The following is a 27,126-nucleotide window of genomic DNA, read 5'->3' as shown; positions in this document are numbered from 1 at the left end:
ATGGATTACGCTGGCTGTACGGCTCCCCAGTCCAGGCTGAACCTTCTTTGAGCACTGCCGAGCAGACTTCTCTGCTTTCGTTGCCCAGGTATGGTGTTCCTTTGGCAACCAATAAACTGAGTTCTCGACTGGCACCATTCATATTTTTACAAATTTTTATACTCCAACATGATATCAACTTCTTCTATACTGCTGTAGTATGCAGTCTTGCCGCACCTCCTTACCCTCGACGAAATGTTTGTGCCAGTCCTAAAATTTCCGTGCTTGTCGCTTTTGGTACGTAAAGCAGGAATCTTATTCCTGATTTTAAGTGGTCCTTCTATGATTCTGCGAATGCGGGTACGAATCGTTTCTGTCTGGGTGCTCATTGTCCACCCAACTGGCCCAACCTATCACTCCTTTACAAGTTTGCAACCTGAACCCAAATTCTTATCAACCCAACTTGAGCATCTATGCTACACACTGCAGTACGTAAACGTGGTTATCTTCGGGTTGCCAGGCAGCAAGCTCAGCATTCCTTGAAAGTATTCTGCATTTCCCTTTTTTTCTTGAAAGTTTTCTGTGCTTCTCGTTCCGGCATTAAATTCATTGGTCGAGTCTTCTCCTGTGTGTACCATTCTCATATCCACACTGCTTCTTGTCCGCACCAACCTCGGGCTATCTTTGGCTGCTGGAGGTATCTTGGGTTGCTCACTTGTCTGAGCTTGTGCTTGTTGATCCATCCTGATGCTATGGTAGAGCACGGCGAACCAATTCAGCTTCGGTCGGGGAACTATCCTGCCATGCCAGACATCGAGCAGCCAGAGCCTGCCACCATACAGTTGATGAACGGCACGGCTACTTCGAAACCAGGCAACCGTCAGATGGCAGATCAAGCAGTCGGCAGCGGAAACATGTTGGAGGTCAAGGGAGTCAGCAACAGTAACCCTGAATCCAAAATCAAGGCTGATTTTGAGTTCTTGTGGAGGTTGCGCAAGTACTTGCTACTTCTGGCCGTGCTAGCTGTCAGTGTCACCTACAATGCTGGATTGAGCCCACCAGGGGGATTTCAGATGGACAACAGTCTTCACTACAACGCTGTTGCTGGTGATCCTCTCCTTCCAGTTACATTCTTCCGGCGATATGAAGCCTTCTTCTACTGCAACGCCACAGCCTTTGCTGCTTCTCTCATCTTGATCATCTTTCTTCTGAGTAGGGAGTGGCAAGTAAGCGTGTATGGCTTCGCTCCATGCAGGTAACCATGATAATAGACCTTTTCAGTCTTATGGGGTCATATGCCGCAGGGAGTTGCAGAGCAATAAGGTCCTCTGTTTTCATATTGGTGCTAGTTTGTGCTGTTTTCGTCTATGTTGGGATTCATATTCTAGTATTTATAGCGGTAGTTCCAAAGGGGTTGAAAGAGCTGGTGCAAAACTTCCTGCAGCCCATTCTAGAGAAGCTGCGAGGCATGCTAAATCAGATGCTATCAATATGCCATGTACCTCGTGCTGATGGGCAAAGTAATGGCGGTAATGAGCAAAAGGAAATTGAGGAAGCTCGCAAGTTCATATTGATGCTTGCAACTTTTGCTGCTACTATCACATACCAAGCTGGGATGAGTCCACCTGGTGGCTTTTGGGGTGCAAATGGTCATGGATACCGCCCAGGTACTTTTGTTCTCCGCAGGCACAACCTCCTCCGCTTCGATATTTTCACGTGCTGCAATGCCACTTCTTTTGTGGCATCTCTGGTGACTGTCATACTGCTTTTGAGCACAGATTTGAGCACGCATGGGATAAGTACTGGAGCTTTGTTTGTGTGTGTCGTAGTTGATCTGCTTGGCCTCATTGGCGCTTATGCTGCAGGGTGCTCAAGGAATGTTGGAACATCGTTGGCAGCGGTACTCATAATTGTTGTGGTTCTAATCTGTGTTCTGGTCCTTGTTATGTTTCTTCAGTCCAAAACTGCAACTGACTGGATAGACAAGGAGGTGAAGCCAGCATTTACACTGTGTTTGGATGTTGGAAAAGTTGCGTGGAATTAGATATCTAGAATTTCCGGCCCGCTTTCCGTTGTTTAGAGTGGCTAAGGAATTATAACGTGGAAACTTGAAAAAATTCCGAGCAGACCCTCCCGCACGTGTCGAGTGGGCTCTCTCAATTCCGACCTCCAGCCCTCGGAAAGGCGTGGAAACTGACGCTCGTACCGCTTCGTCTCTCCCTTCCCATCGCGAGACGATTGCTAGAGACGAGCGCCGCCTTGACCTTTAGCCACCGGCCGCCGCCGGCGAGGGCGGTAAGACATATTTTCTGGCCTCCTCTCTCCCTTCCCGACCTCCTCGATCTTCTCCTCCCCATCTTCCCTGGCGGCTACTGACTTGAACCCGCCCTAACCCTAACTCCATGGCGGCTGCGCCATGATCGCTAGCAGTTCATGGACGTTGATAGAGTGATGGCATGGGATGGGCGGGGGATCAGCAGGTAGATGGGAACAGCGGGAGGGGATGGGCGGCGACTCCCCTGGACATCCCAAACCGATCTTCTCTGTTAGCATGTACTAATCATGATATACGTATCTGTATCTGCATGTTTATTTCAGTACTGCATGAACTCATGTTTATTTCAGCACTAGTGGCCATGTGAATTGGCAGAGTGTGTGTGCTGTGCATGAGCCCACTAGGATAGGTCGTGCTGTTGGCGTGAGAGAATCAACTCCATCATTCTCCCTGCCCTCTTTTCCCACTTTTTCTTTCTATTCAACATACATTAACATATGTTTTGTTCACTGCTGCAGAACCAGACTGAAATCATAAGGTGCTGAGTTCAATTGTTGAAGGTATAAAAATCTGTCTCTATACTCTATGTTTTGAGATGCAATTTTTTACAACATAAATTTTTGATCACGTCTCTATACTCTACGTTATCTCTATACTGCTGCATGTGTAGATAAGTTTGATTTGATCTGCAATATAGACAAGTTTTATTTCAAGTATGTATGCATCGTAACACATCATTACAGTGTCAATGCTCTGAATAATAAGATTTCAAATATTATGTGCATTGTAGCATTGTCATGTCTCAACAAGAGTTTTTTTTTTGAGGTAATGTCTCAACAAGAGTTGGTTGCATACGTAACCGAAGAGAGCAAAAGAAGAAAAAGGAAAAGGATCCTATTGACAAAGATGTGGTTCGAGATGTCATGCATTGCATTTGCTTATCTTAGTACGCAAAGGACACCGAGAAACCTAGGATGTTTCAATGATGATGAGGAGAAGGTTGCATTATAGGAAGTACATCTTAAGAAAAACATATAATGGGTCCGAGGCAGCTTGCTATGATACGCTGCGGTTAACTAAAAGGAACTTCCACGATCTTTGTGCTATGTTGCGTGAGAAGTGTGGTTTGAAGGTTTGGAGGATTATGATATGCTGGTAGCTTATGGGAAGTTGATCATCAACGAGCGTTTGGTTGAAGCACTCATGGCGCTCCCCGATACCTTAAGGAAGCCATGGCTCATGACCTTGCCTTGATGTTTGGTATCATGTGTAGTTTGTTTTATGAACTATGTGTGCGTTATATGTAAGACATGATCTATGCACTTTTCCTAGTTGTTACGGACATGTTAATTATCCATGTTACAATTGTCGTTGGTACTATATATATTTCGTTGGTACTTTATATATTTCGTCACATTGTACTACATACATGCTATTTTTATTGATGTACACAACTTTATATGATCTAAACTCAACAAAATATCCAATTCCATGGTATGTACATCCAAACAGGAATTGGAATTGGTCACCAGTCTCTGATTCCAGCAGGAAATTCCAAACACACCCAAACAGCTGAATTGAAATTGGAAGCCATTTCCTTTCCATCCTGGATTTGGAATTCCTTTTCCAATTCAAATCCATGCCAGTTTTCCAACATCCAAACACAGCGTTAGTGAGTTTCTGCGTATGCTGTCATGGCCATGGGACAGTCACCAGAATAATACAGAGCATGTAAGTCGAGAGACAGAAGCAGAAGGCATGTCGAATTTGCAATGCTGCCCTGCTGACATCAATCTTGTATCAACCGGAGATGCGAGATATGCAGCATCAGCAAGTGATCTGAATAGCAAGTCCAGTGCGCTGACTCAAACTGATGGAAGTGAGCAGGCTGCAATGGAAGTGCAATCTGGTGGCAGTCAGCAGGTTGCAATCCCCATGGAACCGTCTGCGTCAAGCAACAGTGGAAAGCCCACGCAAGATATGCTGACACAAGGCTTGGTGGACCAAAATGCATCTGGTGACCCGATAACAGATGTTGACCATTCGACGATGGAGAAATCCTCTGAGGTGCGATTTAGTTCACACAGCAGACATGGGGATATCGCAGAAAAGCATCAAGAGAGAAGTTGTACCAATAGAGATACAGAGGAGGTTCTTCTTAAGAAGTCACGCACTTACCTACTGTTTCTTGCAATTCTTGCAGTATCTTTGACATATCAAGCTGGTCTAAATCCACCAGGTGGTTTCTGGACATCAAATGCCACTAATCATTTGGCTGGTGATCCCATTCTTCACGACAGTTACCATAAGAGATACCTTGCTTTCTTTTATTTGAATGCCACTGCCTTTGCAGCCTCGCTTGTCATGATCCTTATGCTCATGAGCAGGAACATGAGCAATAGGGTTATAGAACGCCGCTCACTGCAGACAGCAATGATAACTGACTTGCTTGCTCTAATAGGGGCTTTTGTTGTTGGGAGCTGCAGGGAGAAAACAAAAACAATTTACATATCGGTGGTGATATTTCCTGTTGTTGCATATGTATGTCTTCATGTTTTAGTATTTGTGCTTATAATCCCTGGATGGTGGAAAGAATGTGTTGCCAAAAGGATACAGTATGTGCTGTCAAAATCACCCCGGGCCGATAATGATAAAAGAGCTGCTAGTGAGAAGGACTTGGAGCAGAGGCGTAATTTTCTCTTGTTCTTGCTATTCTGGCAGCAACTGTCACATACCAAGCTGGCCTAAACCCTCCAGGAGGCATTTGGCCAGATGGCAGTATGGCTGGAAAACCAGGCAATCCAGCTCTTCAAGACAGCCACCCAAAGCGCTATGATGTTTTCTACTACTCGAACGCTGTCTCATTTGTGTCATCTGTGGCTATCATTATACTGCTTGTCAATAGAGAGTCATGTGAGCGTGGTATCAAGTCATATGCAATGCGTGTGTGCTTGGTAGCGGGTTTGCTCGCCCTCTTGGTTGCTTATTCTGCAGGAAGCTGTAGGAAATTAAAGTCAGTATTTTATCTCATTGCCATAACTTCTGTAGTACTAATATGTCTTGTGATCCAAGTCCTCGTACTCTCATCAACAAAAGGTGCATTAGAAGGGCCACTGACCTCCTTAAGGACATGGTTGCAGAAGATTTCTCATCTACAGACTGATGCTGAGAAATTGCTTGAAAGTTCAGATGAGGCAAACCAGGAAATTAATGCTTCGGGGTCAGCCCCTCAGATCAATGAGAAGAAGGAAAATAAGAGATACAAGTACTTGATGCTGCTTGCAGTTCTTGCTGCATCTATTGCATACCAAGCTGGTCTGAACCCTCCCGGTGGCTTCTGGCCTGATGACACTTCCGATGGTTACAAGGCTGGCAACCCAGTACTGAAGGACATACACTCCAGGCGCTACATGGTATTCTTTGTCTTCAATTCCATCTCTTTCATGGCATCTATTGCGGTTATCATGCTTCTGCTGAGTAAATCTGTGAGAAAGAAGAAGGTTCCGCTCCAAGCATTGCACTTCATCATGATACTGGACCTGTTGGCTCTGTTGACGGCATATGCAGCTGGAAGTTGCAGAAAGTTCAAGACTTCAATTTTTGTCTTGGTTGTAGTATGCTGTGTTGTGGTGTACCTTCTGATTATTATTATTTTTTCGAGTGGCATAGCAAGATGGCTGAAGGAAAGAAAGGTATCTTCTTTGCTGGGGATATCCTAGACATGTCATTGTGACGCACAAACTACCACCTGTGTGGAACATTTAAATAGCATTCTTCTTCGCCATTGTAATGTATATTGTACTCATCCCGCTACATGGTATTCTGTCTTGAATTCCATCTCTTTCATGTCATCTATTGCTGCTATCTTGCTTCTGCTGAGTAAATCTGTGAGAAAGAAGAAGGTTCCGCTCCAAGCATTGCACTTCATCATGATGCTGCACCTGTTGGCTCTGTTGACGGCCTATGCAGCTGGAAGTTGCAGAAAGTTCAAGACTTCAATTTTCGCCCTTGTGATAGTATCCTGTGTGGTGGTGTACCTTATGATCGTTATTATTTTGTCGAGCCATATAGCAAGATAGAAAAGGAAGGTGGCTTCCTTGCTGAGGATGTCCTAGCCCTGTCACTGAAACGCACACACTGACACCGAACATGACGTTTGAATATCTTTCTTCTTTGTACTTTCAGCGCAAAAAATAAAGTGATGTGTATTGTGCAACGGGGGAAGGAGGTAAAAAGGGAGGGAAGCAATATTTCGACACACTAAAGATTACGCCTCTTGCATCTCTACGAGAGGCGCAACGTGTTACTTTTAGACGCTAGGCTCAAGACGAGCCCTGCTTTAACTTAATGAAGCCACACACTGCAGAGTACAAGACCGATACAACCACAAATCGTTCACAAAGCCACAATAACATAAACAGGTTCAGGGATCGCAGAACCATCTAAAACGAAACATACGGACAACAAGAAGTAGCTGCTAACCAAGAGCCAAAAGGCCCCAAACTAAGACTCCAAGAGCTGACGATACAAGTGTAGAAGTAGACTCAGGCCGGCGTCGGCTCCTCTCGTACCACCACGGCATGAAGGGAGCGGATCCGCCCAATTGTCATCTCCAGCGCTTCGTGATCCTACCCAGGGACGGAGCCAGGATTCCAGTATAGGGGGGGGCGAAGTTTTACCCATCTCTATACAATTAATATTTTTTTATGCTTTACTATACAACTGGTAAAAAAAGTGTGAACAAAAATTGATAATCGTCAAACCCTTGTCTCCTAAGTGGACTTTTACTTGCTGGGCCTGGTCTTGTACGTGCACACAGTGCTAAATGGGCTTGAAATAGGTAGATGGGGGCTGCTTCAACGTTGGTTACAGAAGGCTGAATCGCAAATAATTTGGCAATCTTCCTAATCGTTTCAAGGTGCGAACGAGGGGGGCTCGTCCCCCCTTCCCTCCGTCCCTGATCCTACCTCCTAGCCACTGACTTCCATACATGTAGGTACATAGACATTTTTTATAGGACGGAGGGAAGGGGGCGAAGGGAACTTGCCCTCGATGGAGAACTTGTTTCGAACATTCCATAGAGACCACAACAGAGCCGCACAACAAGTAGAAAACACTCGTCTAGTCTGACCCACACACCTGTCAAGGAATCTATAGATGTCGGCTACAGAAAGGAGGTTCCAGGAGCAGCCCAGTAGCTCCCGTACTGCGCTCCACATAAAGCTCGCCAGCGAGCAAGGAGGATCTGAATTTACCCGTCAAAGCAACGTGTTACTTTGACATACTAGTTGTGATGATCTGAATTTGCAGGTTAGTTCAGTGATAGCATAGCATGAATTTAATCGAGGAATAGTTTGTAATAACTAACGACTAAAAATGGAAAATGAAGGTAAATTCTTTTTTTAGAGAACAGGCATCATGCCCTGCTTATCATTAAGCAGAAAGACAGAACAATATTCAGTTATTACAGAGACTGGGGTTACCAGCTAATCAAGAGAAAGAGCTCAAAAGCTCACGAACTGCTACCAGAATTCAACACAAGAGCGACCAACGCCCTGACACCAAGATGCAAAGACTCCAACCAGCCTAAGGCAGAAACTACTACAACAGCTAAAACGCATGTGGCGAAAGAACTAGCAGGCAACCGCTCTCCAGGAACAAGTATCTTCAGCAACGTGACTCCCAAAAACTCCACCCAAAGACTCCCAGGAACAACAAAAATGATATGAGACAGCCTTCTGAAAAGTAACCCTTTTTATCAGCTTCGTGCAACTCGCCTTCTGAACCTCTTAATTTTCTTCTTGCATCTCTTCACGATCCAGTCTATCACTTTTAGCAAGTTGTCTGGCCAGAGAGATCTCCAGGACTGCAGGAAAGAAAAAATCGTGAAGAAAGCATCAGTAGGTTGTTTCAGAATTTTACCTTCAAAGATCAATTTGTTTCGAATATTCCAAAGAGCCCACAACACAGCTGAAGCTCCCACCCATACAAAATCGAAATTAGCCCCATCCTCTTGTTTTGAAATAGCAAGGAGATCCAACACAGAAAGTGGACCAGCAGGCCAACCAGACACGGAGGCAAGTAGAGACCAAACAAACGCAGCGAATGGACATTGGAACAAAAGATGATTTATGCTCTCTAACTCCACACACATCGGACATCTCCCAGAAGTTTCTCCATGTCGCATAAGGATTTGTTCTCGAGTAGGAAGCCTGTCATGGATCACTTGCCATAGGAAAATCTTTATTTTAGCTGGAATCTTGAGTTTCCAGATTTTCAGAAGGAAAGGATCAGAAACTCCCCGGAAGGCTAACCACCTATACATGGATTTGGTAGAATACTGACCGTCTTTTTCAAAGGCCCATCTAACAGTGTCTCTCTGACCAGAGAGGAAAACCGGCTCAAGCAGAAGCTGAAGTTGCTCCCACAACTGTAAATCAGCAGCACAAAATGTTCGTCTGAATTTTATATCCCAAGAGTGCGAATCCAAGCAATAATTCGCAGCAACTGAAGATTCCGGAGAAGAAGCAGCCCAGAATAAGGAGGGAAAAGCCACCCGCAGAGGGATTTTTCCAACCCAAACATCATGCCAGAACCTTGTCCTTCTGCCATCACCCACTATATGAATAGCTCCCCAAACAAACCACTGCTTCACACTCTGCAAACCATTCCAAAACTGGGAGCCTTTGGAATTGTTCATCAAAATCGACTCACCATGTTTCAAGTATTTTTTATTAATAAGTTGAACCCATGGAACATCTTGAGGGCCATTGAAAAGTTTCCAGATCCATTTCAAGAGCAAGGCAATATTCATATATCTAGTGTTAATAATACCAAGACCCCCGAAGTCTTTAGGCCTGCAAACATGCTCCCATTACAATACATAACTACCCGTTAATGAAGGTAAATTCTAGTCGGGTAAATGGTGTTTACACAGTACTATATGTTTTCCGTCGCCGGAGGACGGGCGATTCAAAGGTGCTGCTAGCTCGGGCCTAGCTAGCCTTGACCCAGCCGGCCGATCCATCGCAATCGCCACCGGAAAAGGGATCCGACCGCGATCCCCAGCATATTCCCCTCCTGGTCCACGCTACCCTGCAATAATCCGCATTACAATACATAACTACCCGTTAATTAATCTGCGTCATCCGCCATGCAGCTATTAGCTCAGCTCTAATCGACCACCATTTCCATGGATTACACAAAACCGGCATGGCTAGTTCAAAACATTTTCTATCCTTCTTCTTATTCGTTTTCTTCTTCATACCGTACACGGCTGTACTGCATATATATGTTTGCACACGACTTGTCAAAGGTATCGGAATATGCCTCAAAATTAGCATTCTCATATATGCAATTCTACCCGGAGGACAATGTCAAACTAGGAAACATATATGCATGATCCCCTCCAACTGGCCACATTGACAACAACTGGACACACACGACATACAAAGTACACAAACACCTCCTCCAGGGCCAAGAGAGCGCGGCCGGCCAAGCCAAGAAGATCGTCGACATGGCCGAGGAGGTCCGAGACGACGATCAACTTCGTGGTGGCGGCGCGATCGACGTCTGCAAGGACGACCGACACACGAGCAACCAAGGCAACGAGGACAGCGCGTGGGAGATAGAGGAGGTGACCGGGCCGTCGTCTCCTCCTCCCCCTGCCGCGGAGCCGCCGGCCTCCGACGCCGACGACGTGTACGTGGCGGTGGGCAAGGGCGGGTCCAGCATGGCGGCGCTGTCGTGGGCGCTGCGGCACCTCGCCAAGCCCCGGAGCTTCGTCTACCTCGTGCACGTCTTCCCCACCGTCGCCACCATCCCCACCCCATGTAAGCAAGCAAGCAGACCCCTCCCTCCGCCTACTTCTCCGTCTTCATTTTCAGCACATCAGTTCTGTATTCTTGAGCCGGCGATCAAACTAGTCCAGTTTCACCCTAGCATTGTCCGACGGTGCTAATTTCTTGAGCTGATCAGAACCAGTGATTATTTAGCAAGATGAAATGGTAAAAGCCAGGTGAGGCGTTCACTTAAAATGGTTATCCTGATTAAGACATGTAAGGCGGTTAATTCTCGGTACCATTCCTGAAACAGTTGGTAAGAAAGATATAGATGGTACTGTTGCATTTTGCAAGCAAAGTCTGGTCTTGGATCAGTCCCAAGCCCCAACAAGGTTTACACCATAGTTCACCAAGGGTCGTTGCAAACAAGGCCATGTGCTTTGGACTATTCTCAAGAGATTTTGGATTGTCTGATTGAAACTTTCAAAGGTGGCGCTTTCAGCCTTTCACATGGACCTAGGAGTTTTTTGGAGCTTCCGAACAATAACTGAAACAAAATTGGCCGGTTGAGAAGCCGCAACAAGAAAGTTCAAAAGTGTTGATGCTGGCCTATGTTTTCTAGGATTGATAGATTGACAGACTCACTGATTAGATGGTTCGTAATACCATTCAAAGAATTACATGGTTAATGCTGTGAGTAATGATAAGGTTCTCACCGAAAAGGAGAGCTCCCACCTTTACATGTCCAATGTTAGTTAGAAGAAAGAATAAATGCTTGTGCTGGAATCCAAAGCGGAGCATATATCCTGATCAGCTATCAGATTAAACTTTTGAGCTCAAGGCACCCAAGGGTAATCCGGTAATGGATGTGTGGAGTATAGAGGATGCCAATCTTTACAGCTTAAGTTCCAGAGATACCGCGGAATGTATGAGAGCGTACTACTCTCTGATGTTGACCTGCCACTGAGTGTGAACAATTTGAGATTCCACCCGGCTAGCTTCCTTTCTTTGACACGATTTACCTAGACTAGGGCTTTAAGCACTTAAATAGTATATGCGTATACTTTTTACAAGTATATCACACTTTCTTTGTTTTCATTCATCACATTGCTAGCTATAGTTAACACATGGTTGTGCCGTTGTGTGCACCAATAGACCAGGGGGGTCCCTCTCTCGATAAATTGAGCTATAGTCGACATGAAAAAAAATCAGTCATGGTGCCTGACTATCGAGAATTATCGCAATGTATTCATCTGAACAAACCATTTAGTGAAAGGGGTCTTTATGTTTTGCGGAATCTGGCATATGTGGAATTAATTAATTTTTTGAAATAGTAGGAATGATGCCAAAGAGTAGAGCAACCCCAGAGCAGGTAGAAAGTTACATGAACCAAGAGAGATCAAAGAGGCGAGAGATGCTGCAGAAATATCTAGACCACTGCCGCAACTTTAAGGTAAATAACTTTCAGGTGAATTGCTGTATCAGTTCTTGGGTATTATTTTTTACTTCCTACTGCACTTTGACCTAGCAGAGTGTTTCACAAAAAACTTGAGCTAGCTGTGTCCGCATTCCGAATTGCACAGTGAATCTGCATTCTTGAAAATATGTGCAGGTCAACTTTGATGTGTACCTCATCGAGAGTGATCAAGTCGCTGGCGCGGTCGTTGAACTCATTCCTGTTTTTACCATAAAGCAGCTAGTGTTGGGAGTTTCGAAATCCAATTTGCGGTGAGGGCTACATACAATGAAGCATATAAATTAGCAGGATTTCATATCATTTCCTGCGATTTGACAAATATGTACTTGATTTCGCGGAATGGACACAGGAAGCTGAAGAAAGGAAACACAATAGCAGGACAGGTACAGAAGAACGCACCTCCCTACTGTGAAGTCAAGATTGTCTGCGAAGGCAAAGAAGTTACAGTGTCGGCAACTGATCCGACACCACCATTTTCACCTTCCCCTGTAAATAACGGCAGAAGATCTCACACTCCGACACCGCCATCTTCTACACCAAACCACAAAAGCATAGCAGCAATTGATGAACAAAATGATAGCAAAATCAGAGAAAGAAAGAAACTTCCCAGTTTTCTCAGGTGCCTGTCATTTTGATTATCATCTGATTTTGCTGCTCAAGTCACTACCAGAGCTGGAACACTGTATTATGCACCATTTTTAGATAGCAAAATGTTTGTGAGCAACAGTTTTTGCCATGTTATTATTTTTTATCTTCGTGATTTATGGTGTAAAAATGAGATAATTTTATCATACTTAAGAGTTTTTCATCATATCTCTGCCTAGTTTTTTTCGTAATGAAGAATTGTATTTGCTTCTGCTATCTACAGAGCCACATGAAAGATGTAAATGGAAACACAGAGTGTAAATACATCAGTCATTTTAAGAGTTTTTCATCATGATTTTCTTTGTAACTGATTGCAAAGAACATAACTAGATGCCTGATTATGGCCACTTAGAAGTTGCAGCGAGTCATTTACTAGAAAATTATTACGACAATCATCAAGTTATATTTGAGAACCTGAAAATGCTGCTTAATTGTGTGCTTATCAACATACAGAGTAGATAAATGAAGTCATCAGTACCGTGTACAAGCTGATATGCTTCATGATTGCACTTCTGTTGTGCTGGACCATGTATATGGCTTCACTCAAACAATACTTACAACGATTTGTTCAGAATGCGATTTTGCAAGTCGGTAAAGACACACCATAACCTTGAATTGCTACATGAGACGGAACCTTGCTGACATTATTTATTATGACAGCTATAAGCTGAACAAAAATGAACTTAATTCTGCACATCACACGAAAAGGCTCACTAGTAGATTAGCCACATCAAAACTTGTGGATGAACATTAATTTGAAACATCCAGTTCATTCGCTAAAAAACAGAAAACAGATGACAGACACAAAAATCTACATACCAATCATCTGCCAAAGACATGCGTGTGAAAAGCCTACTACTTCTAATGATGGAAACAGATGAAAGAAAAATATTCTGTTCTCTAAAAGAAATCAAACTCTAAGTAGTTATCGGTGCCTTTCTGAGCAGCACCAGTAGGTGCAGCAGCAGCCTCAGATGTCGACACGGGCTGCTTTGAAGGCCTCTCAATCACAACTGGTCTTGGAACCTCTGGAGGGCTCGCACAGCGTATCAATGCCCAATTGACACCCTCAAAAAATGGATGCTGTTTTATCTCTGTGGCGCCACGCTTACAACCCAATCGCTGTTGGGGCTCCTTAACTAGTAGGCCCCTTATCAAATCTCTGGCTGAGAAGCTCACAACAGGGTATTCAGGGAAACGCAACGGCTGACCGATGACATTGAACAGTGTCGCTCGGTTTCCTGAACCTTTGAAAGGCGTTTTCCCAAATAGAAGCTCATATAAGAAAATACCAAAAGTCCACCAGTCAACTGCACTACCGTGACCCTCACCTTTGATAATTTCAGGAGCCAAGTATTCATGTGTGCCAACAAATGACATTGAGCGTGCATCACTCGGTTCTGCCATGAGCTCAGGCCATGGTCTGACCTGGTTGACAACTTCAGGCTTTGGCTTTCGATCTTTCTTCGACTTGGAGAAGAATCGAGGGCCGAAGCATGTTGTGGGAGCTGCACACGATGGCTGTATCATGCAGGACGGCTCTGCACAAGCTGGTTGAGCACAGTAGGCCTGGCTGCTCTTCCTAAGTGCTTCTGATTCAGGATTTGATGACCTGATTAAAGTCGGGCTCACTGCACAGCGAAGGGAGAGGTCGAAGTCAGATAGCATGATGTGTCCGTCATCACGGACAAGGATGTTCTCAGGCTTGAGATCACGATATATGATTCCGAGCATGTGCAAGTACTCCATCGCAAGGAGAATTTCTGCTACGTAAAATCTGCAATTAGAAGAAAATGCAATATCAGATTAGTGTGCTATAGTTTTCCTTGGGTAGAAATAAACTAGGCTGCAATGACAACAACAACAACAACAACAACAACGACTTTATTCCGAAACAAGTTGGGGTAGCCTAGAGGTGAAACCCATAAGATTTCGTAACCAACTCATGGTTTTGGCACATGGATAGCAAGCTTCCACGCGGCTCTGTCCATGGCTAGTTCTTTGGTGGTACTCCAGTCCTTCGGATCTCTCTTTACGTACTCCTCCCATGTCAAGTTTGGTCTACGCCATCCTCTCTTGACATTATCAGCAAGCTTTAGCCGTCCACTATGCACTGAAGCTTCTGGAGGCCTGCGCCTGAATATGCCCAAACCATCCTAGACGATGTTGGACAAGCTTCTCTGCAATCGGTGCTACCCCAACTCTATCTCGTATATCATCATTCTGGACTCAGACCTTCCTTGTGTGGCCACACATCCATCTCAACATGCGCATCTCCGCCACACCTCACCTAACTGTTGAACATGTCACCTTTTAGTCGGCCAACACTCAGCGCCATACAACATTGCGGGTCGAACCGCCGTCCTTTTAGCTTTTGTGGCACTCTCTTATCACAAAGAATGCCAGAAGCTTGGCGCCACTTCATCCATCCAGCTTTGATCCGGTGGTTCACATCTTGATCGATATCCTCATCCTTGTGCAGGATTGATCCCAAGTATTGAAAGGTGTCCTTCTGAGGCACCACCTGCCCATCCATGCTAACCTCCTCCTCCTCGTGCCTAGTAGTACTAAAACCGCACATCATGTACTCAGTTTTAGTTCTACTAAGTCTAAAACCTTTCGATTCCAAGGTTTGAAATAAACTAGAATACAAAACTAGTTAAATTGAAGATGTAGTGTTTTCTATTGATATAAAAAAATACTAGGATACTTATCTCACTATAAGTTTGATTTGCTTCATTTAATTTGATACATGTTTAGTTATTTACATGGATGAAATTTATATTCAAATCGGCAGATTAAAAGTTCTGGCTGTTGCTTTTTTGTTGGCATTTTGCACAAGATCGTTCCATATGCAGTATGTCCCCAATTAGCTAATTTTCTGACTATATTCATACATTGTGCTGCAGGCCATAACCTTTCCCCATTGTAATCCCTTTTCATAATGTATGGGAACAGACAAAATCGGAATAACCTATTTTATACAATAGCAACAAAATGCTGAATCCTAAAAGACTACAAGACAGTAATACGGGGTAAAATGTAGATAGGACATACTTAACAGCTTGTTCTGGAAAATACTTGCCACGCTGTTTCTGTCGAAGAGTATGCAAGTCTCCCCCAGGGGCATACTCCATAACCAGGCAAGAGAATTTATCAGTTTCAAAGTGCGTGTACAACGTTGGAAGGAAAGGATGATCCAGGGACTGCAAGATTTCCTTCTCAGTCTGGGCTCGAAGCAGCTTCTTACGACCTGTAAGCGACGCCTTGTCCATAACCTTCATCGCAAAATAGCTCTTGGTCCCAGTCAGTTCTGAAAGGTACACACTGCCGATGTCCCCACAGCCTAGCTTCTTCAGTAACTTAAAATGGCTCAGGCCAAGGATCCCATCTCTGCTCCTGATCATCTGGATTGCCTCCCACCGTGAATCATTTGCCTTGTGAGGCTTGCTGGTGCTGCTGAAACTGCTGCACGAGCTTTCCTCGCTAACGTCACTTCCCGTACTAGGCCTGCATCTGCTGCTAACACCTCTTTCTCCGGTCTCGCATCTTCCCACTAGCCTGGCACTAGATCCACTTGCACTTGCTGCACCATGCTGATCCTTGTCTAACGTCGAGTCTGATTTATTCACATCTATGCTTTCCACGATCTCCTCGTCATCTGCAGGAACCTTGGTGGACGTAGCATCAACTGAGTCATGTAGCTTGCGAGGCGGTTTCTGGTCACTGGACTCCATTTCTTTGTTTGGATTGCTTGAGATAGCTGATTCCGGCAGCTTTCTCGGCAAGGTTGTACTGAGTTTGCTCGAAGTGGTATCGAGAGAGCAGTCACTTGGAGAACACTGCTTCCCTTCATCTACTACGTTGGGGATTGCTGAGAGGGTTTGGGGCATCGTCTTGGAAGTCATTGATCCGACAACTGAAACCTGAAGACCAGATTGTTAATGGAAGGTTTGAGCCAGGATGGACCACTGAAGAAGCAGAAGTTGTAGTGCCGCACCTTACATTCCAAATCTGCAACAAGAAACAAAAAAAAGTGTCTTATAAACTAGTAAAATCAGAGGATACATCAGTGCAGCCAAGAATCGCATGACTATATGATTCAGTAACTGGGATGGGCAAAAGTTCAGCAAGCATCAATCCCGAACAAAAATCAAGGAAGAACCTCCACACTCATCCAGATCCATCAATCTCCCACCCACCACAGTGTGTCTCTCCAATTTCCACAACTGGGCTTGACAAAGTGGTCGGAAAGTTTACATGGTTTTCACAAATTAAGGCACTGAACCTGTCAAAACCGCCCACCAGCTGTAATCATGCGACACTAGGGACATAGCAGGCGCCGCTTTGCAGTAAACAGCAATTTGTTAGGGCAAAAGAGGACTTGTCCTATCAAAGGCAGGCGCCAACGACTTTCTTTCTTTCCCCACCCCAAAAAGAGAGAAAAGTGGCTCCCAATCCACCTCCAAAACGAGGCCTTTATCCTCGCAGCCGCATTGCAATCGATGGAACATTTACTGCCGCCTGATTCCTTCGCTGTCGCATCGAAACGCAAACTTTGTTGCAGGAAAAAAACGAGGAAAAAGCAGGAAATCATGAGAGCGGCGGGCGAAACCGAGAGGGTGCGCTTTCGTGGTTCGATCTGCAGGATGCAGCGCGCACGGAGCCATGCATCCAGGCCGGGCGGCGCGGATCTACGTAACTAGCCCGTACTCCGGCACCGGCGAGAGGAAAGAGAAGGAGCAGAAACCAGAACAGGGGCGGGGAATGCTGCCCTGGGAGACGAAGGGAGAAGAGGAAGTTGAGTAGGAGAGGGAGTCTCACCGGAATGGGGTCACCGGAGGGCGATGAATCTTGGCACCGCGAGGAACCGGACAAGGAAGAAGGAGGAGGATGAGCGCCCGGAGGAGGCGGATCGGGTCACGGGGAAGACTGACCAGGGAAGTTCTCCTCTTTGTGGGCAGTCTCACTCTCCTGACTCGGGAGTCGCGCGCGAGTGTATGTGCAGTGGTAGTGGTAAAGAAGAGAAGATGGGATGGAGAAGGCGTGGTGCCGGGCGCTGAAAGGGCAGCTTTCGCTCTCGTCCTCCCGGAAATGGCCGTGGATTTCGTTCCACGACGTGATGATTCTGTCGAAACCCGGCGGGCTGATGGGGAGACGACGTGACGGAGTTATCCCGAATTGGAACTGACATGGATAGCCTAGCTGCCTGCCCGCCCTCGGCCTCTCTTTCTGCCGGTACGGTACCATAGTTGCCGGCAAATTCCAGACGTACGGTACGGTGCAGCAGGATCTTGCGGAACTGTAACCGTAAAAAAGGAAATATTTTTTAAATAATAACTAGCCTATTCAGAATCAGTAATCCAATTTCATAGTCTTTCATCAAATATAGTTAATTATTGCACCCTTCACCAATCCCTACATATGTGTATCCTAGTAATATCTATTATTGCATATTAATTATTTTCTAGCAATTCTTTTATAAATGAGATGGTCTAAGTTTATGAGAGTGGATTTTGTACACCCACGTGTGTTTAATGCAACAACTACAAGATTTTCTTGGAAAGCATGAATCATTAACCAACAATTTTAAAGCACAAAAAGTTGGTAAAAATAGAAATTTTGTAGTAATTTTTAAAATTTTAGATATGCTCGCACGTGCTCGCGGAATTCCTTGTCAGGTAAGCTCCAACCCGTACGAAAGGCGAAGCAATCTAGATACTACGGTATCTCGGAAACAGGCTCGGTGAAATAGACATATCTGTGAAGATGCGGATCCAAAGCATGGTGGGCGACAACGTTGCGGTTCGAGTCTTCATCGATCGTTTAGATCAATATGCTCTGGTTGCTTTTGGTACTCCAGAAAAGCAAATCTTGACTCAACCTATATTTGCCCATGCTCATTTTTACTAGTTACCAAGATTTAAAATACTTTCCCTGCCACAAAATTTAAGGCGTCTTGATTTTCAATGGGCAACAATTTTAGAACTATAACTATGGTTTGTAATTATAATATATGCACAAAATTAGTATAAAGATATATAAAATGAAGGAATTATTAAAAAGATACAACGATGTCATTTATACATTTGCTGAGAACATTTTGCATTTATTTATTTTACTAGGATCTTTTTTTAAAGTTGTGGTTTGTGGGATCTAAGTATACTCATTTGTACTTTCTCCGATCCATAATAAGTACTGAGTTCTAGTAAATTTAAAGTAAAATCATAACATGTATTACATGTTCAGATGAAGTAAAAAATATTATCAGGTATTGCAAGCTTGCAGGCAAAGAAGCTTTGGGTACAGTCTATGTCTGGGTGAGTTTGGCTGGACATGGTCAGTGTACTACAATAATTTACCGTCCGATTTCGAATCTTTTGAATCCTAATTTGTCCGTATGGATGGGGTACAGACTTCACAGCGTAGAATTTTCTCTCTCATCCAGCACCCATGGTTTCTTTATGGACTGGATTCTCCTCCTGTCGCGCAGAGGCCGATGCAGGCGTTCCTCCTCTTTGGAATAGGCTTTCCTCCTGCTATATTAATGTAACAATCAATCGATACAATAAGCACACTGAGGCTTCAGCACAACCAAGCCCAAAAAGAAAAACAAGAGAAAAGAAAGAGAAAACAAAGCCGACACTGACAGCTTGACAAGAACAAGAACAACTCGCAACCGCTGCGCCCTCCGGAAAATGCCACCACACTCCTAGCACGCCGACGCGCCGCATATCAAGCAACACCTTCAACAAGGTAAGTGACGACGACGCCACTGCCGTCCGGACTAGTCCTAGGGTTTCCCCCGATATGCGGAACGGATTGGGGAGGAAGGACTACCGCCGCCCTTCAGGAAGGCAAGGCGACACCCGCAGGCGTCACCGCGACAGTGTCGGGCCTGTCAACAAGATTTCTCCCGTCCACCAACCCACAAACCCGGACGATTCGACGTGCTCCAACAAACTTGCCGCCCACCAGCACGCGCCACCGCGATCTTGAAGCCATCCTCGTTGTCGCACTGTGGTCGTCGGAGCAGGGCCTAGACGTAGAGACGAGAGACAACCGGGTCGGGGGTAGTGATGCGTGCAGTCGACACGTCCGTTGGGAACCCCAAGAGGAAGGTGTGATGCGTACAGTAGCAAGTTTTCCCTCAGAAAGAAACCAAGGTTTATCGAACCAGGAGGAGCCAAGAAGCACGTTGAAGGTTGATGGCGGAGGAGTGTAGTGCGGCGCAACACCGGGGATTCCGGCGCCAACGTGGAACCCGCACAACACAATCACAGAACTTTGCCCCAACGTAACAGCGAGGTTGTCAATCTCACCGGCTTGCTCGTAAACAAAGGATTAGATGTATAGTGTGGATGATGATGGTTGTTTGCGAAGAACAGTAAAGAACAATTGCAGCAGTTTGTATTTCAGATGTAAAGAATAGGACCGGGGTCCATAGTTCACTAGCGGTGTCTCTCCCATAAGATAGCAGATGTTGGGTGAACAAATTACAGTTGGGCAATTGACAAATAAAGAAGGCATAACAATGCACATACATATATCATGATGAGTACTATGAGATTTAATCGGGGCATTACGACAAAGTACATAGACCGCTATCCAAGCATGCATCTATGTCTAAAAAGTCCACCTTCAGAGTTATCATCCGAACCCCTCCAGTATTAAGTTGTAAACAACGAGACAATTACATTAAGTATGGTGCGTAATGTAATCAACACAAATATCCTTAGACAAAGCATCGATGTTTTATCCCTAGTGGCAACGAGCACATCCACAACCTTAGAACTTTCCGTCACTTCGTCCCGCATTTAATGGAGGCATGAACCCACTATCGAGCATAAATACTCCCTCTTGGAGTCACAAGTATCAACTTGGCCGAGCCTCTACTAGCAACGGAGAGCATGCAAGAACATAAATAACATATATGATAGATTGATAATCAACTTGACATAGTATTCAATATTCATCGGATCCCAACAAACACAACATGAAGGATTACAAATAGATGATGTTGATCATGATAGGTAGCTCACAAGATCTAACATGATAGCACAATGAGGAGAAGACAACCATCTAGCTACTAATATGGACCCATAGTCCAGGGGTGAACTACTCACTCATCACTCCGGAGGCGACCATGGCGGTGAAGAGTCCTCCGGGAGATGATTCCCCTCTCCGGCAGGGTGCCGGAGGCGATCTCCTGAATCCCCCGAGATGGGACTGGAGGCGGCGGCGTCTCTGGAAGGTTTTCCGTATCGTGGCTCTCGGTACTGGGGGTTTCGCGACGGAGGCTTTAAGTAGGCGGAAGGGCAGGTCAAGAGGCGCCACGGGGGGGGCCACACGCTAGGGCCGCGCGGGCCCCCCTTAGGCCGCGCCGCCCTAGTGTGTGGCCACCTCGTGGCCCCACTTCGTAAGTCCTCCGGTCTTCTGGAAGCTTCGTGGAAAAATAGGACCCTGGGCGTTGATTTCGTCCAATTCCGAGAATATTTCCTTACTAGGATTTCGAAACCAAAAACAGCAGAAAACAACGAATCGGCTCTTCGGCATCTCGTCAATAGGTTAGTGTCGGAAAATGCATAATAATGACATATAATGTGTATAAAACATGTGAGTATCATCATAATAGTAGCATGGAACATAAGAAATTATAGATACGTTTGGGACGTATCAGGTAGCAGCACCTACTGTGTGGCCCCCTCGGCTGGCCTCCAACGCCCTCCTCTGGACTACTTAAGGGTTTCGATCTAAAAACGCGAGACGAGAAGTCGAAGTCGCCAGAAACCATCCAGTACGCCGCCACCGTCGCAAAACTCCGTCTCGGGACCGAAACTCCGTTCGGCACTCCGCCGGACGGGGAATTGGAGGAGATCATCACCATCATCACCACCGACGCCTCTCCATCGACTCGAGCCATGTTTCCCCCATCCATGTGTGAGTAATTCCCCCGCTGTAGGCTGAAGGGGATGGTAGGGATTGGATGAGATTGGTCATGTAATAGCATAAGATTGTTAGGGCATAGTGCCTAGTGTCCGTAATTGGTACTTCTATGATATTGTTGCAACTTGTTATGCTTAATGCTTGTCACTAGGGCCCGAGTGCCATGATCTCAGATCTGAACATGTTATTGTTTCATGATGATATGCATTGTTTTATGATCTTACCCGCAAGTTGTATACACGTATTGTTGTCCGGAACCCGAGGCCCCAAAGTGACAGAAATTGGGACAACCGAAGGGGAAGGCGGTGATATGAGGATCACATGTGTTCACGGAGTGTTAATGCTTTGCTCCGGTGCTCTATTAAAAGGATTACCTTAATTTCCAGTAGATTCCCTAGAGGCCCGGCTGCCACCGGCTGGTAGGACAAAAGATGTTGTGCAAGTTTCTCATTGCGAGCACGTACGACTAAATATGGAACACATGCCTATTGATTGATTAGTACTTGGATACCATTTTATTATTATCTGCAAATGCCCTGCCTTGATTGTTACATGAGTTTCTCTCATCCATGCAACGCCCGTTCATCCATCCCTGTGCCTACAGTATTTTAATCTTGCTGTTTACTATAATCACTACTGCTGTCTTTGTTACACTGCTTCGTCGTTATTTCACCACTGCTATCGCTATAAAGCCGTTACTATCGATAAACTCTTGCGAGCAAGTCTCGTTTCCAGTGTGCACTGAATTGACAACTCCATTGTTAAGGCTTACAAGTATTCTTTGTCTCCCCTTGTGTCGAATCAATAAATTGGGTTTTACTTCCCGCGAAGACTGTTGCGATCCCCTATACTTGTGGGTCATCAAGACTATTTTCTGGCGCCGTTGCCGGGGAGCATAGCTTTATTTTCAAGTTCACTTGGATTGATATTGTTCGCTACAAATTCTCCATCATGGGTAAACCTCGCGATCCTAAAGTCGCTATATTACCATCCACTACAAGAAAAGGTACAACTCTGAGTACATCTGCTGCTCTTGATTCACCATCTGTGATAGATAAACTTGTTTCACCACCACAAGCTTCACATGTCTGGTACTTCGCTAGATCTGAAAATTCCTCTCATAATTTTGATGATGCTTCTGCTGTGCTTGATAATGATGGTTCATTGGGATCTTTTCTAGATGCTACAATTGCTAGGTCTAGACAAATTGAAAGTACTTGAAACTCCTAATGAAAATGCTTGCTACACTGTTAATTCACCCGAGTCTCGTTGAATACTCTAGTGATAATCTTGATGAAGATTATGTAGAACTTGATGATGATTTTTTTGATAAATGCAATGCTACTACTGATGCAAGAAAAATTAAAAAGTTGCTTGCACAACATACTGTTAGATATAAACTGTCTCCTGATCCTAAATTTGCCACATCTCCTATAAACATTAAGGATAAGGATTATGATTTTTCTCTTGATTTGTCTCACATATCTATTGTTGAGAAAACACCTTTTTGTGGTACTGAAAAAGAAAGTGATGTAGAACACATGATTGAGCTATCTACTCGAGTAGCTTGTTTTCCGATGATGTTAAGAAGCGTACTTATTTCGTTGCTAAAATTTTCCCTTTCTCATTAAAGGATGATGCTAAAACTTGGTATAATAGTTTGCCACCTGATTCTATTAATAGTCCAAAAGAATTGCTTGATGTTTTCTTCCGGAAATACTTTCCTGCTAGTGCTCAACATATTGCTTTGCAGAGAATTTATAACTTTGATCAGGAAGATGGAGAGAAATTGCCTGAGGCTTGGGCTAGATTTTGCTCTCTTATTACAGCTAGGCCTGAACATGATTTGGAAAAGCATGATTTACTTGATATATTTTATAGTGGACTAACTGTTGAGTCTAGGGCATACCTGGATAGTTGTGCTGGTTGTGTTTTCAGGAAAAGAACTCCAAACGACGCTGAAGAATTATTGGCTAGAATAGGCCGGAATCATGATGATTGGTCTACACCTGAACCAACCCCGACACCAATATTGAAGAAGAGGGGTATGATTAAATTAAATGATGAAGATATGAGGGAAGCCAAGAAATCTCTTAAAGAGAAGGGTATTAAATCCGAAGAGGTGAATAATTTACCTCCCATACAAGATTTATGCAAGATCACTCCCCCTTCATCCATGATTGAGGTACACTCCCTTGAACGCTTTACTAGGGAAGATATTCCGTATTCAAAACCTCCTGCTCAATGCTTAGATGAGTTTGATAATTATATTGTTAAGGAAAATAATTTCAATATGAGAATAGAGAATCATTTAATGGAAAATTATCGAGCATAAGTGAATTGCATGGTATTGTGGAGAGAACCTCCAATGATGTTAAGATGCTTGTTAAACATTTTCATATGGTTCAAACTCAAATTGATCAACTCACTAAAGTGCAAAATGACTTGTTAAAAGATAATTCTAAAGAAAAACATGCTTATGAAGTAACAACTAGAGGCGGTGTTTCTACCCAGGATCCTTTATATCCTGAAGGGCACCCCAAAAGAGTTGAACAAGATTCTCAACGAACTGAAACTAGTGCGCCATCTAAGAAAAAGAAAAAGAAACATAAAACTGTTGTAGAATCCTCTGAGCCTGTTAATGATCCTAATAGTATTTCTATTTCGATGTCTGAAACTCGAAAGTGGTAATGAACATGATAAAGATAATGATAAGAATGATGCTTCTGATAAAGAAGAGGTTGAGAAGAACCTGAAAAGCATGTTAAAAATAAAAAGTATACTAAAGAAGATTTTATTGCTAAGAAACATGGTAATGAAAGAGAACCTTGGGTTCAAAAGCAAATGCCTTTTCCTACTAAGAAACTAAAATCAAAGGAAGAAGAACACTATAATAAATTTTGTGATTGGATGAAACCTTTGTTCCTGCAAATCCCTTTGACTGATGCTATTAAATTGCCTCCTTATTCAAAGTATATGAAAGATATTGTCTCTAACAAAAGGAAAATTCCTAATGAGGAGATTTCCACTATGCTTGCTAATTACTCTTTCGATGTTAAGGTTCCAAAGAAGCTTGGCGACCCAGGTATACCGACTATTCCTTGTTCCATCAAGAATAATTATGTTAGAACTGCTCTATGTGATTTGGGAGCAGGTGTTAGTGTTATGCCTTTCTCTCTTTATAAGAGACTTTATTTAGATAAGTTGATACCGACTGATATATCTTTGCAAATGGCTGATAAATCTACTGCTATTCCTATTGGTATATGTGAGGATGTTCCTGTTCAAGTTACTAATAACTCGCTTGATATTAACCGATTTTGTTGTGTTGGAAATGCCTGAAGATGATAATATGTCTATTATTCTTGGGAGACCTTTTCTTAACACCGCAGGGGCTGTTATTGATTGCAATAAAGGAAAAGTTAATTTCAATGTCGATGACAAGGAGCATACCGTTTATTTTCCCAAGGGGATTGAGAAAGCATGTGGAGTAAATACAATTTCTAATGTGAGAACTATCAAAGTGGGAACTATTGATTGTCCTATATATGAGCCTAAGCAAGGATATCAAAATATTATGATTGGATCCATATCAATTCAATACAAGGTAACATGATTGATTTGAGGTTTATTTCTTCTTATGCTATGTAAAATTTATTTGGTGGCAAGACTTGATCAACCTTGTTAACAAATTCATTTTATATGTATAGAGGAACTAAACAACATCTCTTTCTTCCGCCACTTGTTTTACTTGCTGTAGCACTTTTGTTTTGCAAATTTCGTTAGTTGATTAGAGATTTCAAAAATCGTTTTCTGCCCAGTAATAATAATTTTGACACCCAGAAATGTGCATTTTTCAAAGTTTTCAAAAATTCACAAAAATCATACCGTTGGTCTTATTTTTCGAAGAGGCACCTGGGGACACCTGGGAATGACCAGTGGGGCACCCCAGCGTGGCACCCCACAGGCCGGCGCGGCCTGGAAGGGGGGCGCGCCACCCTGTTGTGTGGGGCCCTCCTTGCCCCACCACTTCATCTCTTTCTCCCATTCTCTTCTCTCTCCCGAAAAAACTCGCACCAGCTTTCTCTCACTCGCGTTTCTGCTCAAGAGCTCAAGATTCCTCGATCTCTTTGCTCAGCCCAGATTTCGTCCGAAATTTGGCACATTTGCTCTCCGGTATGTGACTCCTCCGATTATCCAAGTAGAATTTTGTTTGGTGGAGTATATCTTGAATATTTTGCTGCTGTAGGTAACATGTTTAGTGAGCTTTGATACGTCCAATTTGCATCACTATTTTATATCATAATTTGCTGTTATTCGTTGATATATTTCATATTGGGACACAATACTTATGTTATTTCATCTATTTTGCATGTTTCATGATTATTTGGAGATCGCGCACCGGAGCCAGGATTCTGCTGGAAAAAGCATCATCAGGATGCAATATTTCGGAAGATCAGCTCGTGGAAGGAAATTACACCAAAAATCCTATTTTTCCGGATGACGAAGGAAGCCGGAAGGGGAGCCAGCTGGACCCAAGGTGGGCCCGGACCATAGGGCGGCGCGGCCCATGGCTCCGGCCGCGCCACCTTGTGGTGTGGGGGCCCCACAGCCCCTTTCGCCTCCTTTTCTTCGCGAAACCCTTCGTCCCGAAAACCTAAGCTCCGGAGGGTACGTCGCGGAGAGCCACAGCCGCCTCGCGGGGCGGAGAACACCGGAGAGAAAAGAGCTCTCCGGTGGGCGAGGAATCCGCCGGGGAAATTCCCTCCCGGAGGGGGAAATCGACGCCATCGTCACCGCCATCGAGCTGGACATCATCTCCATCACCATCACCATCATCTTCATCATCATCACCGCCATCTCCACCGCAGCACCTCGTCACCGCTGTAGCAATTTGGGTTTGATCTTGATTGTTTGATAGGGGAAACTCTCCCGATGTTGATTTCTACTTGTTATTGATGCTATTGAGTGAAACCATTGAACCAAGGTTTATGTTCAGATTTTTATTCATCATCATATCACCTCTGATCATGTTCCATATGATGTCTCGTGAGTAGTTCGTTTAGTTCTTGAGGACATGGGTGAAGTCTAAATGTTAGTAGTGAATTATGGTTGAGTAATATTCAATGTTATGATATTTAAGTTGTGGTGTCATTCTTCTAGTGGTGTCGTGTGAACGTCGACTACACGATACTTCACCATTTATGGGCCTAGGGGAATGCATCTTGTACTCGTTTGCCAATTGCGGGGTTGCCGGAGTGACAGAAACCTAAGCCCCCGTTGGTATATCGATGCGGGAGGGATCGCAGGATCTCGCAGTTTAAGGTCTGTGATTAGATTTATCTTAATTACTTTCTTGTAGTTGCGGATGCTTGCAAGGGGTATAATCACAAGTATGTATTAGTCCTAGGAAGGGCGGTACATTAGCATAGGTTCACCCACACAACACTTATCAAAACAATGAAGATTAATCAGTCGTATGTAGCGAAAGCACTAGACTAAAATCCCGTGTGTCCTCAAGAACGTTTGGTCATTATAAGTAAACAAACCGGCTTGTCCTTTGTGCTAAAAAGGATTGGGCCACTCGCTGCAATTATTTCTCTCGCATTTTACTTACTTGTACTTTATTCATCTCGTTACATCAAAACCCCCCGAATACTTGTCTCGTGAGCATTTACGAGTGAATCCTTCATCGAAACTGCTTGTCAACACCTTCTGCTCCTCGTTGGGATCGACATTCTTACTTATCGAAGATACTACGATACACCCCCTATACTTGTGGGTCATCAAGACTATTTTCTGGCGCCATTGCCGGGGAGTGAAGCGCTATTGGTAAGTGGAATTGGTAAGGGAAACCTTTACTGTTTGTGCTGATTTTATTTCTGCCTGCTGTTATAAGTCATTATGGAGAGATCTTCTCTTCAATTTCTATTTGGGAAATCTACTACTACTGCAACGGTAGTGGATGAGGCGCCAGGTGAGGAAGTGATACCATATAAAATACCTATGAAAATTATTGAACG

The 27,126-nt window shown here is 44.2% G+C and overlaps 2 protein-coding genes and 1 pseudogene across 3 annotated transcripts; 2 read left to right on the top strand and 1 right to left on the bottom strand.

Annotated features, from left to right (window-relative positions):
- The first annotated feature begins 412 nt into the window (after nucleotides 1–412).
- Nucleotides 413–5,994, top strand: LOC124647696 (annotated as a pseudogene).
- A 3,776-nt stretch (nucleotides 5,995–9,770) lies between these two features.
- On the top strand, nucleotides 9,771–12,272 carry LOC124675998 (U-box domain-containing protein 35-like). Its single transcript, XM_047212086.1, has 4 exons — nucleotides 9,771–10,086; nucleotides 11,370–11,488; nucleotides 11,648–11,763; nucleotides 11,862–12,272. Exons 1-4 carry the CDS (start codon nucleotides 9,771–9,773, stop codon nucleotides 12,145–12,147), a joined length of 837 nt encoding a protein of 278 aa, XP_047068042.1. The 3' UTR covers nucleotides 12,148–12,272.
- Nucleotides 12,273–12,859: 587 nt separating this feature from the next.
- On the bottom strand, nucleotides 12,860–17,187 carry LOC124669832 (protein kinase G11A-like). Of its 2 annotated transcripts, none has more exons than XM_047206679.1 (3): nucleotides 16,982–17,187; nucleotides 15,215–16,171; nucleotides 12,860–13,934 (listed from the first exon to the last, which is right to left on the bottom strand). In XM_047206679.1, exons 2-3 carry the CDS (start codon nucleotides 16,063–16,065, stop codon nucleotides 13,058–13,060), a joined length of 1,728 nt encoding a protein of 575 aa, XP_047062635.1. In that variant the 5' UTR covers nucleotides 16,066–16,171; nucleotides 16,982–17,187; the 3' UTR covers nucleotides 12,860–13,057. The 2 variants fall into 2 exon arrangements, with proteins under 2 accessions (XP_047062635.1, XP_047063259.1); XM_047207303.1 differs by having other exon boundaries at nucleotides 16,996–17,187.
- Between the last annotated feature and the right edge of the window lie 9,939 nt (nucleotides 17,188–27,126).

This window comes from Lolium rigidum, chromosome 1 (assembly GCF_022539505.1).
Source record: "Lolium rigidum isolate FL_2022 chromosome 1, APGP_CSIRO_Lrig_0.1, whole genome shotgun sequence".
In the NCBI taxonomy this organism is placed as follows: domain Eukaryota; kingdom Viridiplantae; phylum Streptophyta; class Magnoliopsida; order Poales; family Poaceae; genus Lolium; species Lolium rigidum.
The sequence above is the reverse complement of the archived record's forward strand: the minus strand, read 5'-3'. Positions and strand labels throughout refer to the sequence as shown.